Source organism: Pinus tabuliformis, chromosome 2_1 (assembly GCF_031772625.1).
Source record: "Pinus tabuliformis cultivar Carrire ecotype Pingquan chromosome 2_1, CPIR1, whole genome shotgun sequence".
Classification (NCBI taxonomy): Eukaryota; Viridiplantae; Streptophyta; class Pinopsida; order Pinales; family Pinaceae; genus Pinus; species Pinus tabuliformis.
Window position 1 is genome coordinate 350380735 of NC_142299.1, and position 21218 is coordinate 350401952.

At 35.5% G+C, this 21218-nt stretch overlaps 1 protein-coding gene across 1 annotated transcript; it reads left to right on the forward strand.

Annotated features, from left to right (window-relative positions):
* Window positions 1–19514: 19514 nt before the first annotated feature.
* On the forward strand, window positions 19515–20630 carry LOC149200296 (uncharacterized). Its single transcript, XM_089400902.1, has 2 exons — window positions 19515–19758; window positions 19864–20630. The coding sequence occupies exons 1-2, from the start codon at window positions 19515–19517 to the stop codon at window positions 20628–20630; spliced, it is 1011 nt and encodes a 336-aa protein (XP_089257028.1).
* The last annotated feature ends 588 nt before the right edge of the window (window positions 20631–21218 follow it).

The window sequence follows — 21218 nt, forward strand, 5'->3', positions numbered from 1 at the left end:
AACAGAAGGTTTCATGCTCTGCAGTGCATTGTCTCTGTGCCTTGGCTGTATTCGGCAAGTTTCTGAAGTTTGATTTAGCTTTTTGGTCCAAAATTTGTCCTGTTTTTTGCATGGAAAGGATCCTAATTAAGCTTATGATTGTGTTTCAAGCTTTCATCGAATTGGGATGTCAATTACATGGCAAGAAAGAGAGCATGAAGAACAAGACATGGTTGCCCTAAACAATCCAAGTATAGTTGAGGCCCTAAAAAACTGTGGGTTACTCAAATACTTCATGTTGTCTAAAATGAGGCAACAAATAGAACTACTGCAGTTCCTTGTTCATGCATAGGATCTGACAGATTAGAATTTTCACATTGGGGACAAGATGGTCCCTATTACCATTGATGACATTTAATTTCTTCTCGGATTGTTGAGGCGAGGTGCCCCCATCTCACTTTCTGGATTTCCCCATTGAGGTGAATTGGTAAGAGATTTTATTAGATAGTTTTTTCACCCAGGTACACAACCTAGCAAGGATGGGAAAATAAACATCAGGGATGTAGGTGATTTGCCTTTGAGAAAAATTCCCTTCACAATCACAAAACTGGCTAGCAGTGTGACACTTCATCTGGTGAACATATCTTATATGCAACATGCATTGGAGTGTCTAGAGCCAAAATTTTTCAACTGGTGCAAGGATGTGCTTTCCTCACTAAGATAACAACTGACCAAGGTAAAAAATAGTAAGACAAAGAATTTCTGCTATGGTTCGATCTTAATTTATTTTACCTTAGAGAGAATCCTATTGATGCAACCACAAACTATATCACTGGGTGTAGTTGGTCCTATAGATCAACGTATGCAGAGGTGGGTCGAATTGATGGCTCGACATGCGGGTCAATTAACAATCATTTTTTCCACTTCATTTTTCAATTGGCTTGAGCGAAAAAATCTTGTCATCGAGGAGCATCCATACTTAGGGATGGATTTTCATGGAGATCTAGATTTGATTCTACCAGTTGGATCACAATGGGGTGTTATGGGTAAGTTGTTTGACCAAAGTGTTTATTGATTTTTCAAGCTTCTACATGTTTTTGTGTTTTTAATGTTTCCAAGACTAAACTAAAATTACTCTTATGCATGCATATGTCAGTATTGTTCGACCTATGGGACACCAATAAGTTGTAGGTGGGCTAGCATGGAGAAACATTGGGAGAGTAGTTCTCTAGGACTTGGATTTGGTTGAGACCTTAGCAGAGTTGTAGGATCACATAGAGGGATTAACCCTTGGTATTCCAGATGTCTGGATAGAGGAGTTACCTATGAGGCTGCAACGCCACACTATTGGTTTTCATAGCCGTTGGGCGAGGCTTTTGCGCATGATAGCACAGGTTCTGACCTGTTACCATGAGCACCACTAGATCTGCTTAAGATATTTTTGCATACAATTTTGAGTTTTTTGGGTAAGATGACCAAACTCGTCTTGGACACAAATTTTGTAAAAACTTTTAAAACACCTTCCTATTTTACTTTCAGAGTTTTCTATGGTTATATGCAATCATATTCAACTAATGATGTGAATTGAAAATATTACTTTTACATGTGTCGCAAATGTCTATTTAGCACATAATTCACTAGTGAATTATTTAATGTGTTAATATTTTAGGAAATATGTTGATATTGAATGTGTTCAAGACATATTTCCAAAATATGAACTCTAAGGAACATACAAAATCTTGTTGGATTTCAGACAGTATAAATGTTTGTTAGTTGTAGTACAAAGAGTAGCGAGTCCATCCTAACGATGATTCGAAAAATGCCAAGTGAAATGGCATTAGAGAATAGTTCAATCAACGCACTATACTCAACGATGTTGTTCGTCGATCGATCGATAAAAATCACTTGGAAACTCACTAACTCGCCACTTGGAGTGAAAAGAGCCCATGCTACACAAGACAAGTTTTGCGTACTACAATTAGCACCATTGGCATAACCAACAAAAGGTTCTGAAGACTTCAACATCTGCATCAATTGCAAAGCAAATTACTAACCAGATAAAAATCTATAAAAGATGCACACACACACATGTAGTGCAAGCATATATATAGTGAGTTTTACTACACTTAATCAAGCATTGTAACGTTTGAGGTACAACCCATTTCGGGGCTATGAAAATGGAATCCAATCATAATCTACTAAATCGTAGGCACCTTTCATCAGAACATACTTGACAATATAAGAACCCATCCACATAGGTTCAAATTTCCCTGCTTCAAGTTAATCAGCTCCCTGATCGTAAAGCAAGACCAGGTCTCCTTCTGAGAAGATACAAGGCTTGACATTTCTATCATATTTCACCTTAATATGTTTCTTATGCACTTCATTAGCTAGTGCAGCATCACGACGGGTTTCATCCAGATGGATTAATTCCAAGAAATGCGCTTCTTCTTCAGAAGTGTTGGGTAACTGGTCAATTGCAAGTTTGAGCGATGAAATTTCACATTGTGTTGGTAAGATTACTTCCAAACCATACACCAACTGAAAGAGTGTGAATCTAGTTGCATTTCTCACCAAGGTTTGATATGCCCACAAGGCAGAGTAGAGGATTAAGTGTCAATTTCTCTTATGAACCCTTATCATTCTATGCAACATTTGCTTTAGGACTTTGTTGATGGCCTCAACTTGTCCATTCGACTATGGGTAATAAGGGGTAGAACTATCACGTGACAGTCCTAACATAATAGTCAACTCAACCATCATGTGATTGCAAAAATGGGATCCATGATCTATAACTATGGCTTGTGGTACACCAAACTGGGCAACCACATGCTTAAAAATGAAAAGAGTAGACATTTCGCCACTATTGTTCAATGTTGGCATCGCCTTGGCCCATTTGGTAAAATAGTCAATGGAGACTATAATATACCCGTGTCGCCTAGCTGAGGTGGGGTTACATGTCATAAAATCAATACCCCATTTGGCGAATGGGCCAAAAAAACGTCTAGATGCAATGGTGCAGGTGGTAATCTGGTTTTTCGGTCATATATCTGGCATGCGTGACAACTTCTAACAACAATAATACAATATTTGAATATAATTGGCTAGAAGTAACCAGCACGAAGAATTCTCTGTGCGGTTGCATATCCAGGTAAGTGTCCACCACAAATACCTGGATGGTAATCATTCAATGCTTTCTCGGCTTCCTCATGCATGAGGCACCTCCATAAAAACATATTGATACCACGATGGTAAAGAGTGTCACTAATGATCAAATAATCTTTGGCTTCATATCGAATATGTTGTTGTTGCGAGCGAGAGGTTTCAGGTCAAAAAGTTTGGGTCTGGAGATAGATCATTATATCTCCATACCATGCGTCAGATGACAATATTAAAAGAAGAGACTCATCTGAAATCGATGGTTCATATGTTGAATCAATGGAGGTTGAGGGAAGGTCGCAAAGTAACTCTGTGAAAACTATAGATTTCTTTGATTTGGACTTGATGAATTCCAAATCAAATTCCTATAAAATAACTATCCATTTTTAGTATTTCCCCCCTAACAATTGACGTGACAAAATGTATGTCATAGGGTTGCAATCCGAAATGACAATTGTTTTCCGTAGCAGGATGTAATGGCGAAATCTTTGAACAGCTTGCACAACTGCCAAAGCTAGTTTTTTGACATAAGAGTACTTACTTTTTGTACTTTTGAGATTACGGCTCAAATAATAAGTCAGATGTTCAATCCCATTTTCTTCCTGTACCAAAACCATGCCAGTGGTTGTATCTGCAGTGGTGAGATACAGTTAATAGTCATTTTGATAAGTTGGAGAGTACATTAATGAAGCTCTAATCAAGGTATCTTTAAGAGAATCAAAGGAAGCTTGTACAACTTGATCACAATGGAAGGGTATCTCCTTTTTTGAAAGACATGTAAAACATTTAGCTCTCAACATAATTAGGAATGAACCTCCACAGAAAGTTTTCTTTCCCTTGGAGTCTTTGTAACTGTAAAATATTTGAAGGTGGAGGAAAATCCAAAATTACCTGAACCTTTAATGGATTGAGTTGAATCCCCTCTCTAGACACTACAATTCCAAGAAATTGACCAGAACCAACACAAAACACACATTTGTGTGGATTGAGTCGTATCTTGTAGTGTCAGCACCATACAAATCTCACTCTCAAATGTTGCAGGTGATCAGTCCGCCTTCGTGAATGAGCAGGTAAATTGTCAAGGTAAGGTTGGACAATGTGCTTGATGACATGGAAGGCATAGTTCATTTCCATCTAAAATGTAGCCCCTACATTTTTCAAACCGAAAAGGAGTTTCCTATAGGTGAATATGCCCCATGGACAAACAAAACTTGTTTTCGATTGGTCCTGTGGGCAGATATTGATTTGATTGTAGACAGAAAATCCATCCATAAATGAGAATATTTCGCATCCAGCACATTCGTCAATAATCTGGTCGATAAAAGTAGTAGGATAATTGTCCTTTGGGCATCCCTAATTGACATCCCTATAATCGATGCACACTCAAATTGTCCCTTGTTTCTTAATGACAGGAACAAGGTTGGAAACCCAGACAGTAAGAGGTACAAGGTAAATGAAACCAGCCCACAAAAGTTTTTCAACTTCTGCCTTAATTGCAGCGGCTTTCTTTGGATGAATAGGTTGAAGCCACTATCGAACTAGCTTGACATCAGGGTACATTTTGATTTCGTGTTCAACAATACTAGAGTGAATGCCTGACATCTCCTCGTACGACTGTGCAAATATATCTCTAAATTCATGAAAGAGAGTACAGTAACTATTGAGTTCTGATGGAGAACAAAATTTGTCAACATGAATGTTCTTTAAAACATTAGGCTTGGTCGAAATATTAATAGAAATTGTTTCTTCAAAATTTGACAGGTTTGCTCAGATTCTACTATGTTTACGAAATTTGAATTCGAAATAAAATAAACAACTAACGGGTGGTTTAGTTCATTTGAATAATCTTCGATGTCATTTGGAAGATGGGAATGATGATGATAATCTTCTCAAGGTTCTTCTCCTATAATCATTGATTGGATGATTCCTTCATCCATAGAATGTATATGAGAGAAAGGATCTAAAGAAGTACCATATTCTAACGAACAGTCTACCCATACAATTGGTGAATGCAAATTTGGGTTTTCTACACAAGCCTGAAAAATTGATTTCTATACTAGTTCAATGGGGCTTAGCGGCATTACCTCAATATTACTATCAACTTCAAACATGATGGTAATCCTCCTTAAATCAGATGATGATTTGGAATTTATCCAGAACAATGAATTAAAGTTATTACAGACTCATGTGCATGGATGTGCCTATGCTACTTTATGCAATGGATCGATAAGATTACAAAATACATAGAAACTGAGGTAGTTAGAGAAAATATAACAGGAAAACATGTAATACAACAAGTTTAATAAGGAGATCACCCAATGCTCCTGGGCTACGTCTCTTGGTCCAGCTCTCAGTGGTGGCCTCTCTATTATGTTTTCAAAGTAGCTTTTTTACAATAGTGAGCTCAATTTGAGTCTCACTCAACAGATATGAATCAGTATGATTGGAGTACACAGACTCTCCTTACTAGTAATTGACCTCTACTGGTCATGGTAGTATGAGCCCAATCTGAAACTCATACATGACAAGCCTATTCCAAGGAGCTCGCTTGAACCTCTCAAGCTTTATCTAGAGTGCAAAGACTCTCTGGCTATCTCTGGCTCTATCTGGTTCGGTGTTGCCTTCATGTCAACTCAACTTTTTCTCTTTGTTCTCATCTCTTAGCTTTCTTCGTCTAAATAAATCCTCTCTATGTTGTCTCTATGTATCCTCTGCTTCTGTCAGTTCATGGCTTTAAATCTAGTCTTCTTTCTATCGGTTTGTTTCCGCTTCTCGGCATTCTAGTTTCCCTGCCTCTATCCATTCGAACTCCCCTGTTCTGCGTCATCATCACTCTGTAATGGTTCATAGGGAGGTGGCCACCTGTTCTAAAACGGGTGAGTGTGTTAGATTCCTTGGAAACATTTGAACGGTAATTATTTTTGTTTCCTCCAAGATGCTTGCGAAACACGAATCTCCTGCCAACTCGTCATCCACATTGAAAATCAAATCCCATGTAATCTTGCTTTTTGACTTGTCAAATTTGGTCATTTATTGGGACGTGCCTCCACCATTGATCTGGGTGCCCTAGATCCTACAGTCATCATTCATATTGGGCAGACAAGTTACCTGATGTTTACCCGTCTGATGCGGGCAGTTTTATCTCTCACCTGCCAGACGCATGTCACTCGATGTGTGGCATTAGGCGGGACTTAGTCAAAATTGCTTACCGCCTAAAGGCATTTTGATATCCTACCAGTTTGTGGAATCCTATGCTGTGGAACCGAATGCATTACTTTTATGCATTTTGTAGTCATTTTGGGTCTGAGCACTTCAGGGCTTTCCTTCACTGAGGGGGACACCCTGTGATACGTGATTAGTGCTAATCGCATATCAAAAACAATTCCCATTTCTTGATTTGGCCTCTGGTTTTGCCAATTTGCATCAGCGTGCATTACGATGGGCAAATGGTCTGTGTGCTCGACCGAGGGTCCTTGTTGCTCCACACTGATCACAATTGCATCCATCACGAGGATTCCTTCTAATAGCGTGATCTTTCTAAGACTTGAATCTGTTTGGCATAATTTGAAAGGGTTTATAAAATATAGAGTGTTTAGGATCCAATTCGGATCAGATGAGGTGGAGGAAATCATGTTGCAAGTCTCTACTCTTTTCACTTCCACCAAATCAGACGGTGACGGTAGTGTAAAAGTACCCATTAGGGATGGATCTTTAAAGAGATCTATTCCAACACTTTGGAGTGACAGTGGGGGTTCGTCTACCAACAGAATGCTTCCCGTAGCCTTAAAATATTGGCAAAGAAGGTAAGCTGATCGATGACTGTGATTCCATCCTTATGAGGGAATGCAATACTATGAAAGTACATGGAAACCACAACAGCCATAGCATATACCCATGGCCTTCAAAGTAAAATGTTGTAATCGAGGGGTTCGTCAACTACCTAACCTTCAATAGTAATTGTTTTTCCCCCTAGTTCGATTTGCATGTTACTCAAAACCCTAGAAGGAGTATATGTTCTTCCGTGGAAATATTTTAACATGGTTGGTGATTGTGACGATAGTGGTGAACCAAGTGTTTTCCAGCAGCTCATTGACATAATGCAAGTAGATGCCCCCTCATCAATAATAGTTCGGTGAACATTCTTATTGACAGTTTTTACTTGAATTAGGAAGGCTAATTACGCTGGTAACTGTGGTGTATATCCCGCATGGTTAAAAACCACAAGATTGGAATCCATAGGGTCTATTATGCCAATTGCAGATAGTAAAGCCTGCTTCTAGGAGGGATAATTTTGTAACGCCTCGAGTGTCAACATAGCAGAAGGTGATTGAGCAAGATCTTCCACTGTGTTATAGTTCTAAGCTACTTGAGCCCGAGGGTTAAATGTCAATTTATGCACAACTCCCTTTGGTGGTTTTATTGTCAATTCTGGTACAATAGGTGGAATATTTTCAGATGTAGTCAAATTCGAAGGACTAGGTTGATCAGTGGTTTCATTATTCGATGATGACAGTGGATTTCCATAATCTTTGCTTCTCGTTGACACCAAAACTTCATTTTGTGGCTTTCTGGTGGATAACACGAGTACTTGGGATATGGAAGCATGGTCTGTCACAACCAAATGTGTCTCCGAGTTCAGAAACGGATCAATGAACACTACAGATGTGTTTCAAGTCTTTAAAAATTTAGATACCTCTGAGCAATGTGGACATTCTCTTGTAAAATGCTCGTCATTACAGATTAGACATGGATAATGATGTTTCCTTGCCGAAGTAGAGGAAATAGATGATTTCTCTTAAGGGGAATTATCTTGTTTTTTTCTTGTTTTTCCCCTTTTTCTTGCCTCGTGGTTGCTTTTGATTTTTTCCTTTATTAGATGACATGGCATTAACTTTGGAAGCAAGAGTTTTTTCTGATGCATTGGTAGTTTGATTGGTAATGGCAAGATTTTGACTAGATGGTCTTCCTGCCATTTGCATGCTCAAATAACTGATCACACCATCATCGGCATTAGAGTCCTTACTCGATCGTGGAGGAGGAGGAATAGTGAAAGATGGTCGAGGTGCATTGGCAATTTTGTCATAGAGCATGCCAAATTGTGTGTAAATAAATCCAGGTATTGGGCATGAGAAATTACTTTCTCTTTTCTGATAACTCCACCTTTTTCCACCTCCTCGGTGATTGATGGCAGCAAGGATTTTATGAACCACTCAACCATACACTGATCAGGAACATATGTCTTAACCATTTAATGACGACGTCACCACTCATGAATATGATGTGATATATTGGTAGCAGTAGTCTGTTTAAAGTTGGTTAGGAGTTTCGTTCCAGTCTCGTATCTGATAGGTAACTGGAAGTGGGTCAGAAATGTGGTGGCTAAAGACGTAAAGTTGTCGAAAGGATCTCTTTGCAACTCAATGTACCATTTAGCAGCCAAACCAGTAAGAGTTCTTTGGAAAAGACGGAGTCTAACCGAATCATCATTTAAGGAGTTTGATAAACACCACAAATAAAAGGTCATGACATGACTTGATGGATCTTCTCTAGGATTTCCATTGAATTTCAGAATGTCAAAAGGTAACTTATTCGGAATCACCGGCCACCAAGGTGCATACAAGATTGTATCATTAGTGAGCAGATTTAAATTTGGTAATTCTAAAGTTGCTACAAATGGAAACTGTCGATTTAAGTCAGGTTGATCATACCCAAGATATGATGGAATTTCTGAGCAATAGGTCTTTACATACCAACATATGGCATATGCATTTGGTAACCTTGATAAGGTTGTTGTTGAAATCATCCGGCATAAGGTGGTTGTTGATAACCAGGTTGAATTTGTGGTTGTCCATAACCTACAAAGCTTTGTTGACCAGGACCTTGGTAATCTTGATATTGTCCAAATCTAGGTTGATCCTATTGGGAAAGTCCAAATTGGGGTTGGAATTGCTGGAATTGGGGTTCTTGCAATTGAGGCTGCCATGGTTTTTGAATCAATTGTTGTTGTTGTTGGTACAACTGTTGTTGATTTAATGGTTGTTGTTTCCCAACAATGAAAGGTTGGCCAGGTCTTGAATAAACTATACCATAGTAAGCTTGGGAGAGTCTAGATAAGGGTATACTAACCTAAGGTTGTTGTTGAACCCCAAAAACAAGTGGTTGTTATACAACAACCTGAGAAACTTGAACTTCTTGATCTGAAACTTATGGTTGCAAGGTAGAAGGACCAGTTTGTAGGGGTTGAGATAAAACAATTTCAACTTATTACTATGGTACAATAGTAACAACAGGTGTAGTAGGAATAGATGACACAATTTGCATTGGTTGTGTTGGGTACACAAGCCTTGGTTGAACTGGCATTGTTGGTTGCTATTGACAAACTTGAATTCCAAGTTGACCTCAATACTATGGGATATTGCCATATCACGGTCCTCTAGGATAGGAAGGATAAGGTGAACATGCATATTGCTCTCCATATGGTGGCAATCTAGTATTTAATGGATACATAGGTCTTTGTTGACCAGATTGCCTAGCTTGATATTGATATGCAGGATCAAACTATTGAGTTCCCATTTAAGAAAAACCAGGTAAAATTTCGATTAAGGACATGCATGATGACCATGGTGTAGAAGCAACCCCTGAGTGGGTTCTAGATAAATATTGGTAACCAACAGGGAGGGACCATTCACCATATAGGTGTGACTCATGTGTGGTAGAAAAAATCAAAGAAGTTGCAACAAAAGGCTTTGCTGTAGCTGCATCAGATGATACAGTCTAGGATGTTGATGGTTGGTCAACCATAGTTAACTGACCCAAAAGTTGTCCTAAACAATTGACCGGTACTTGAAAATAAGCAGGATCAAACAAAGCAGTAAAATGAGGAGTATGAGGGTAAAGACAAAGCCCAACTCCAAACTGGAATGGGGTTCCAGGTGTAGAATATTCTTCCAATTCACTGTCTGGTCTGTAAAACATTTTTGGTGTTGATAAAGTTGAAGTTTTAGTATTTACTAATGCTTGAGGGGTAACTGGTTGATCATATTTCGGTAAAGTAACAACTTCTAAATGTCAAAATTCGAAGTCCAAATGTTCGTGTAAATGAACAATAGTTTTAGAAAGACGTTCCTGAAAAACTTCAAGTTGAGATGTAACCTTTGTTTGAATTGTGACAGGTTGTGGATTAACTTCTAGTTGAATTGATTTAAGTTCAGAATTAATTGCTTGTTGAGCAACTTCAAGTTGAGGATCAACTTGTTCTTGAACAACTTCGATTACTATTTCACTAAGATCAGTGCTAATGTCCTTAGGTAATTATGAAACTTCTCCTTCAGAAATGGATGTACCAGAAATTATTGGAGTAATTGGGGTCTTGGTACTTACCGAAATAGATGATTCAGGTAATTTAGATGAAGAACTAGGAGTTCTTGATCTACTTGACTCAGTTAAGTGAGACGACTTTGACCGAATAGGTGTAGATTCGGGTGGCAAAGGCGGTTTGCTCACTGTTCTCCATGAACAATGGGGTAAGGGTTGATGTTCGTCCATGATTGCTGATTAATTTTATTATCAAAAAAGAAATAAACAAAAAGCATTAAACTAGGAAAAAGGTTTACCAAGCAACTATGAACTACAAAATTCCTCTTGGTGAACCAACAAGTACGGGCAGGAAATCTCCCCAAAGGTTGTGTTCAGTGTATCACAGTGTACAAGGCAGCTGACTTAGTTACTTAAGGATTGATAACAACCTAGTGTTGTCCTCCCATATATACCTGAACGTACGTGGAGACCCAATCCGCATAAGCGTTGTCGAATGCAAAACCACACAGTGAGCGCATTCCCATATACTTTACGTACTGTAACACTACCCTATATACCTGAAGGTACGTGGACGAGCTATGATATACTCACGTATGTGGAATGAGGTATCACGCTCGATAGATATTGTAGACAAGTTAGCAATAACTGCTTTGTTTTATGACATTAGAACATGTCCCTAGCCTAGAACCACTAAATGTTCTCATTAATGACAATGCTCCATTAGGTAAATTGATGTTAATTTTAAGTTGATCTTGCTTAGGAATTTTCCTTTCAAGTTCACCACGTGATGTATTTTGAAATTCCTAGGAATGCAACTATCATGATAAGCATTCTTTCCATTCAATTTAATGATGAAAATCATGACTACTTAGGGATAGAGCAATCAGATTTATTTTGATCAAAGAGAAAAGAGCACAATCTAATGCAATTGCCCTACACTATTCCTATGAGCACACACAAACTTTTTCAATGCAACATGCATGTATTTCTTTTCGATTTCCTTAATGTGAATATGGAGAAAAGGAAATATACACATACAATCAATCAATCTTTCATAAAAATGAAGACTTTTACAACAATTCTATTTTGAAGGAAGAGAAGACTTTACGAGACTTTCTTTCGAATGAAGATTAATCAACCATATTCCTACTTTGACTATCGATTGATAATGAAAAAGGAAACATCAAGAAACATTAATCAATCCAATCAAATTTGGGCTAGACCAGTAGATAAAAACTTGTTTTCTGAGACATAACATTCATTGGTCAATCAGAAAACAAACAAACAAAGAAAAGTTGGCAAAACACTTTCCAAAGGTGGGGAACTGACCCTAGGAGGATCGGCGCAACCCAGAGTGGGAGAGAGTGAGCTTCAGAGCATTGTACCTAAGCCAAGGGTGCTCTTCAGTGCACTATGTCTCTCACAAGCCTAGGATGGTGACAGTAAGCCATTTCAAGAGGCAATTTGACATAGTTTTGATCAAATTTTCAATGCAAAGAGGTGAATTAAAATCTATGAACAAAAATAAGGTCTACAAGGATGTCCTAGGAGGTGGATAAGCTACTAGGAAAGAGGATCATTTCCTAGTGGAGTAGCCAATTTATTTTGGAGAATTTTGTATCTACAGATAAATACTAATTCCCTAGATAAGTAGTTGTATCTAGAACAACAACTTAAATTGTTTTAGACTTTTCTTATAAGCAATAGATAAGATGAGAAGATGAGTAGACCTACTTGTAGTTCTGCTTTCCTCTTGTCTCCCTTATATCGATCATGTCTCTCCTTCCAACACTTAATATGCTTGAGAAGTACCCTATAAACACAACAGAAAACAAAGAACCGATCGAAGCACACGATCTATCGAATATAAGTGAAAGGAATCAGATACAATTCACACATATAAGAGTTATGAACAATACAAACATATGGGAGAAAGGTTCAGACACTTTATTAAATAGAAGAAGGTATTACAATCATCGGTGTAAGATTCAAAGCCATTCCTTTAGCTTGGATCCCATCCACATCACATAAAATCATGCCAAACTTGTAGCATTACAATACTTGCTTCAAAGCCAAATCTCATAGCAGCATTATCTCCTTACAATTCAATATAATCCAACCCCTGATCACTTAGATGAGTGGTCAATTTATACAGAGATGAAGGAGGTTATGTCATAAATTGGGGTATTGAATGGCCTTCCATACTTAGAATTAGTAGTTCCATGGAGGAAGGGATGAGAGGATAGGATGCATCTTAACTCATTCCTCATCCATTTTTGAGCTCATAGGAGTTGATAAGTGAGGGAACCTTCTAGATGACTCCGAAATATAAGAATATTCCCCAAACCCTATGCGAATTTCACTCAATCTCACCTAGCATAGGTGAATGAAGGCCTAAATGCTCTATAGAGCACCCCGGCATGGATTCAACTACTCTGAATTGCACCCTTACATGGGCCTACCTGCGCTGGTCCCTCTAGAGGTTCTTTTAGGATGTTTTCAGGTCATGAAACTGTTCAGGAAGGAGGAATTCAAAAGGGTGACTTGTTTAGGGCATGTAGCAACTGAAATAAGGGTTTGATGAGCGCTAAAACACTGATCTAGATGATGGGAGTGATGTGCCCAAATGGATCTGTAACAGTTTGGTCGCATTATAAGATATTATAAATTAGCTACTAGTTATGTTTTGAGTCTGTAATTAGGCATTTTGTACTAGTGTAACCATTAATTCTGTACCATATCTAAGTTGTACTTTGATGATAAAGAATGATATGAGGGAATAGTATGCATGTAAAATTGTATATTTAACCAAGTACTAGGTAGTAGTGCATATAAAGTGGTTTGACCTTCTACATGAAATTGACTGCTTGGACCAAATGGTAAACTATTAGAATAGTGAAAATGACTAAATACATGAGGAGGAGCCAAAGGAATTACAATTTAAGGAGATTGAAAATAAATGTGTAGCTTTTGAGTAGGATACTGATAAATTTACATCAATATATAGTCAGCTAATAAAAAATAATAAATATAATATTGGTAATATTGATGCTTCAAAGATAAAAATCATTATGAGATAGTCACCCAAGTAGTAATATAGTAAATATATATAAGAAATATGAAGATCTATTCCCTAGTAAATTTGATGGGATGATTGGGAAACTACAAATTATACTGCACCTCAATTTCAGACCTATTAAGAAGTAGCTATATTGCTTGAACCCCAAATACAAAGAAACAATGCATATGTAGATATAAAAAATCATAGATGTAGCTCATGTGCATGATCTCTTCTGAAAACCTTTGAGGTATTGTAAAAAATGATCTTAGGGAAGGATATTTATTCATCGATGGATTTTCTAGATATAAACAGGTGGAAACTATGCAGGAGGACAAAAAATGACCACATTCATAATGAAATGAGGCTCCTTTGCATATTGTTCATGCTATTCAACCCGAAAAGTGTGCCAACAACCTTTCCCCATATGATTTCCACCATGATTAGAGAATTCATTCATAAATTATTGCAAGCCTATTTAGGTGGTATGCTAGTTTCCATTCCATTAATTGATCACATATAGATCCTCATATTGATGTTGGATATGTGTATCTTTCTCTAAATCTCAATTAATATTAAGAGAGGTATTATCTACACACACTTTGAAACATTACTAGGCCATAGTCTCTATAAGGAAGGTCTACTAGCATCCATTGCCTTAATTGCTACCATTTTTTATGCTGCAACACCTAATTTTGTGTGACAATTTACTACAAGTTTGTGGCATCTAAGGTAGTATGATTTCATTGGAGACTACTTTAAGTTTGTTATGTTGATGGAAACAATAATAAAAAATGTTAAAGTTCAATTGGATACTACAATTTGAAGTTGCATTAGACATCCTCAATGAAAACCTAGTTACTACTCGAACACTTCAATTTTCACATTGGTTAAAAACTTTCAATGTTCATGTTGATGCATCATTCATCATGTACGATAGAGTTCTCTTGTATCCTAGTGAGGGAATCATTTATCAACTAATATAATTGACTAACAGAAATATTTTAGATTCTAAGAAGAAGTTACACCACCAAAAAGCGTGAAGTTCTCAGAATGGTATATGAACTCGAAAATATCCATCATCATATAATGGGGAATTTATTTAAGTTCTTCATAGATAATTTCACTCTCAAGTACCCAGTAAATAAGGCAGTGTTGGGGGGAGGATATGTAGATAATCACTATTATTTCAAGGATTTTATTTTAGGTGGTTGCAATACCAATGAAGTAAAATGTGGAACTAGGCCATTTGTCATGCTTAGAATTAATGAGATAGGAGGAATCATAGATGGTGAACTCCTAGATTGGAAACTATTCATAATTAAAGTTGGACCCAATTAGTTCATAATAACTGCAACATTTTTACCTACATTTCATGCGCCAACTACTTATACTATTACATGGTATCATTAATTGGTGATGTGTAATGCTAACTACCACCTCATATTAGGAAAATTTTATAATATTGGAGTTGATGGGTTACTATGCCACTGCATTTTTTATGATAAGTAGGATATTGCACTATATAAAGCACATGTGTGATTCATAGGTCAACATAATGCTCAAAAATGAATTTCCTAAAAGGACTCCACATGACACTACAATGGCCATCCCTATTGTATGAAGAAAATGATTACTAAAGAAAGTGCAATGTATGCTAGTATATAGGAAATCCCTCTAGTTGAGATGAACTACTAACCCTATCACCACACTCGAGCCATTTTAGAAATGTATGATTGATTATGTCCTACCTATCAACCCCCTACATTGTGGTCAAGTATTGAAAAAGTCAACTAGTTAACATGCTAGGTAAAGTCCACATCAATAAGATATTGATTTATGGATGCTACTTCATGATTTATTTTTGAGAATATTTTCATTAGATTTGATGACCTTGGAGTGCTCATGAGTTAACAAGGAACATGCCTCCTCAATTGTACCATTCACATTTTTGTTGAGGAGTATATTTTTGGTCATCCAAATATCACACCATAACACGTAGATGTGAATAATATGGTGGAACCTTTAAGAAACATTTGGAGTATGTCCTTACAAAAGTGTGCAACATGCATGTAATGATTCATACTAGTGCATACATGATATAAAATGGATCTATTATATGACTTGGAAGGGGTTAACTAAACATAACCCATTAAAAATAGTGTATCATAAGGAGGTTGTCATACACTTGGAATTTATAGTCACTAGCTTTAAAATTGTAGTGGTAAAAGGCATGTCCAATTATTAAAGTGCAATTTAGATATTCTCATAGATTTCAAATAAGATAGATTTCTTGTAAGATATCATCAAATGTTTGAGAATCGAGATACAAATATTAGCATAATGAGAATATTCGATGTAAAATATTAGTGATGGATCTCTTTTTATTAATTATGGTTATTTCACATTATCCATAAACAAAAAGTTGATATAGTTAATTGGTAATACTTAATAGTCAAATCATAAAGTTATGGTTAAAATACGTACTTGAATTCTTATTATGTGCATATGATCCCACAATTATATAATCCAATGAATTCCTATTATACACCTAATTCAACAATAACAATTAATTCATAAAATTGAATACAATCCAACATTATTTTATAATAATTTCCTAAAATACTTTTTTTAATGAAAAATTCCCATCTTGTAAATCTTTCTCATACTCAAAATACAAATATTCAAAAATCATTTCTAGAAAACAGATTAAACTTCATAACCCAAAATCTTATTACTCTTTTTTCTCTAGATTTTGTTTTTGTTTTGCCTATTAAATATTGTTATTTAAAATAGTAACTAACAAGAATATATATATTTATTTAATTTGTTATTGTATAAAATTTAATTTAAAAATCATGGAATTTGTAATTGTTTTTACAGTATAGTATTTTTAATATATATAATAAAAAATTATCTATTTATTATCTTATTTATATATAAATTATAATAATTAAAGTATAATAAGAAATATATTTATGTTTATATTTTTATTTCTTTTTCTTGTACTGAAACTATACAATTAAAAAACTCGAATCAATCAATCGAACCAAAATACTATATAAACAGGATTATTAGTATTAATTTCTAAAATTAGCCTCTTAATTCGATTGTCAGTGAGCCAAGAAGCCAAGTTAGTTTGATTGTGAGTTATCAAGCCAAGAAGCCAAGTTAGTTGGATTGTGGGTTATCGAAGAAGCCAAGTCACTTTAAAATTCATAGATATTACTTACTTTTAATTTCATTACACTTGATGTTCATGCATATCTTTTACAAAACTTTTAGAATTTGGAATTAAAAAGAGAAAAGCAATAATTTATATTTATAATTATAATATTTTGAGACATATAATTTATGAATTTAATATACATAGTGATATATTTAAAATATAGATAATAATTATTAATTAAAATTTATTTTTGTGTTCATAGATACATTATAATTTAGTATGAAATGGTGCTTATAAATAAAAAGTAAGATCAATAAATAATAATAATAAAACAGAGCAGTTTGTTAAATAAAAAATAATAAAAATAATAAATTGATTTAATTAAATTTATCGTATGATATTTTGTTTTTTTAATAAATAAATATTATATTTTTGTTTTCTTAACAAAATAAAAAATAATATATAAATTATATTTAAATAGTAATTATTTCTAATATTGATATTTCAAAGAATATAGTTAATAAGTATATTAAAAAAAATATTTTATCACATAAATTAAAATAATAATTTATAATTATAAATATAATATTTCAGAATTTTATATTTATGTTTGAATAATAAAAATATAAAAACTCAATAATTACAATAAATTTATTTTATAATTAGTTTCGTTCTATATATTTACTCAATCGTATTTATATTACATTAAAAAATTAAATTAAAAATAACATATACCAAGTTAATAATACATGTGAAAAAATAAAACCAAACAATAATATGTATATTCGAAGTTTTAATAAACTTAATAGTTATAACATTTTCACTAAAATGTAAATTTTTTATAACAAACAATATTATTAAAAAAATTATTAAAAAATTCTGAAATTTTATATTTTAAAAGATAAAAATAAAATTTACATATAGGAAAAAATGTAGTCAAAATAATTCTATACTAATTTATATTCAAATTAAAATAATTAAGAAAACAGATGATAACTATAATATTAACCATAGTGTTACTTAAAAAATTATGACATTTAAAAATGTCATTTTGAATAGAAATGAAATCATTCATTGAAATAAATGGAAATAAAACCAAAAAAAATATAAATAATATTTTCACTAATTACAATTAATTTTATAAATATTGAAATAAATTTAATAATATAAATAATAAGTATTTAATATATTTTAAAATATTTCAAATATTATAACTAGAGTTATTTGGTGGCAATGTCACAACATTTGTTTGTATAGATGTGTTTTTTTTACATGTAGTTATAGTTTTTTTATTTGAGTTTTTATGGTATTCATGTCTTAGTTAATGTGGCCCAAGGTATTTGTATTTCAAAACTAATTAAAAAAAATAAAGACATTTTGTTTCATTAGGCAAGGAAAGACACCTATTAAATCTATACAATTTGAAACTGGAAAGGAAAGAATATAATTTTTTGGATAATATATTATATGTTTTTAATAGTAAGCTGCAACAAAAACATTTAATATATATTACATTGTTATTTATTTTAACCACAACCTTTTCCAACATAAAAATTTCCCTTTATCTAAAAAACCATTATAGATAATTCACCTTACTTTAAACAAGAATCCATCAATAATAACAATGACTCCATACTTAAATATTCTATCCTAACATAGGTCAAAATAAGTGCACCACAATCATTGGTCTCTTCTACTTCACTTTTACTTTTTAATTGTTGTTATTTGTAAAACTTGGACTACCTCCTCATATTCCACTATGCTTAAGCTATTTCATGAATACATTTCACACATAAGTAGAACTAACTCTTATAGATAAAGTTATTCTTCGAAGTTTTATAATTTTTTATTGTTAAAACATTTTATTGGTGTTTTTGTCAAAAGGAAGGTGATGTATAATTTCTTCTATAGGGTCAATTCATTACACACAAAAGCCTAGCATGAGGGTTAGCTTAGGTAATAGAGTTTAGTCTTGAAGGAACCTTTTCCAATGAGAGGTCAAGGGTTCAATTATCTTGAAACTTTGTAGGAAGCATCCTTGGTTAAAGATGTTTTGATCTCCATACTTTAAAACATGTTTCTACTTCAAGAAATTTAATTTCTTCCTAATTAAAATTATAGTAAAAGTGCATTAATAAACTCTAAATGCTAAAAAAAAATTAAAACACCTCTTTGATGACATCATCTAATGTCCCTAAGGAAACAAATTCCATTATGTTAGGTTTTCTTGAAACCTATATTATAGTCTTCATTGGTTGGTGTTTGTTCATTTCCCTTTATACTTTATCTTCTTCACCACTGATAAATCATTACTTTTTTAATTCACTCACTCGTTGGTGTTGGCTCATTTCCCTTTGTGCTTTATCTTTTTCACTACTTATAAATCATTACATTCTTTAATTCACTTGAGTCGTGTGTACTCTTTATGATGCAAATAATTTTCTTTCAAAGGTATATATGGTTTCTTGTGGTGTACAATGGAGTGTAATTGAAACAAACTTGGTTGCAATGCATATTTTTCTATGCCAGGCCCTCAAATTTCAACTGTAGCGTGAACTTGTATACATTTACCATCTCCACATCACAATGATAGTCATTGTTTCGATAATATAGAAAAACATCACCATAGTTAAATGATATGGTATGACTATGTCAATTGAACTTCAAGTGATTACTGGAAGGATTTGTAGCTAGGGTTCTGACCACAACCTCAAACGGCGCAGACTGTACAGACGAGGCAACCATCATGGGCCTGACCTCTAGTTCTCTTTCGAATGAGAAGTACCGGGTATAATCGCAGGGCATGTGGATTCCCCCTAGGGGGGGGTGTCAATGCCCTCCCCCAATACAAATACTTTGCAGCCAGGGCCTAAAAGGACGATCGTGTTCGGTTCTGTTGATGAGGAGGCGATTAACAAGGAGATCCCGCAGTGCTACGGGCATAATGAGATAGGCAGTCAGGCGGATAAGACAGGCGTTACTCCCGGAAGAAAGGACAAACCAGAGGAAGGATCGAAGATCTCTTCGAATACCTGCAAACCAATAGCAGCCGAACGGCCCAGAATAGAGTTGCCAGGCCAGAAGATTGACTAACGAATCCAATACATGAGGGATCATGCCCTCATCGGGAAATTTATAGGGTTCTGGCCGACAGAAAAAGCCCTATATGGATGGATCGTAGCTAAATGGAAACCCAAAGGTGACGTAACACTGCAGCTAGGACTGAAAGGGTTCTTTACTGCGATTTTCTTTTGCCTAGAAGACAAATACAGAATCCTGGGCGAAGGGCCATATTTTTTCAACTCAGCTGGTCTGTATCTAAGGGAATGGGTAGCAAGATTTAACCCGGACAAGGAAGACCTCACCTGGGCTCCAGTCTGGATCAGAATGTATTCACTTCCAGATGAATACTGGGATGAAGATATTCTCAAAGATATAGGAAATGGATTAGGGGAATACATAAAAGCGGTGGAAGAAACAAAGCTACGCAGATACACATCCTATGCCCGCATCCGCGTTTTCATGCGCCTGGAGAAAGCCCTACCAGACTCGGTAAGTCTTTCTCACCGCGACAATCAATGGATTCAATCCTTGGATTATGAACATGTTCCTTTTCGTTGTCGAAAATGCCATGCTCTCAGGCATTTATTTAGGGATTGTCCCCTAAATGCCAAAACCAATGCTCCTGAACCCTCAGACTCTTTGACCCATGATGGCTTCACCAAAGCACCCAGCCGCAAACGAGCGCACAAAAAGCCTTCCACTGGAAAAAAGCCCCAGCAAGACAATGCCTCTGGCCCTGCTATAAGGAACAACTTTGAAATTCTAGCTCAAACCTCGGAAGAGAAAATCCCGTTCTCCAAGCCCAGCTCCGCACCCACCTCCTCCTCCTCCCAGCCTCCTCTTTCGAGCTCCCCTTCTGAACATCAAACCCCCAAAGCTGCTTAGGCTAACCCCAAGGACAGACAAAAGGAACCTGCAGAAAAAGATAATGATATGGACGTGGATGGAACTCCAGATCCCCCCCAAAGCTTAGACATATCCACAGAAGGAAAAAGCCAGGTGCAACAGATGGATGAAGAACCAGAAAGTATAGATCTGCAAGGACTAGACATTTTAGAGCTAGAGTTAGCATGCAAAAAGAAGGATTACGACAGTATCCCAGAGCTTCATCTCAACAAACTGGAAGTGGTCATCTCAAGGGCTTCTCAGTAGAAACAACTAGGCATCCAGCCAGGAAGCCATTGGGATGGAGGACTTCCCCCGAAAGACTCCAAAAAGAGGGGAAGAAGAACTGATCTCCTGCGAACAATAGCAGTAGGGAAAATCCTGGTGGACTCTGACAGGTATGCAAAATTGATGAAGTACTACAAACCCACTATTAATAGTGAATCATGAAGCTCATTTTATGGAACTTAAGGGGGCTCAATAGCCCAGGGAAACTTAGAATGTTAAAAAATATGATAAAAATGGAAAAGCCGCAACTATGCTTTCTTCAGGAAACCAAATGTAATAGATCTACACTAGGCAGCATCC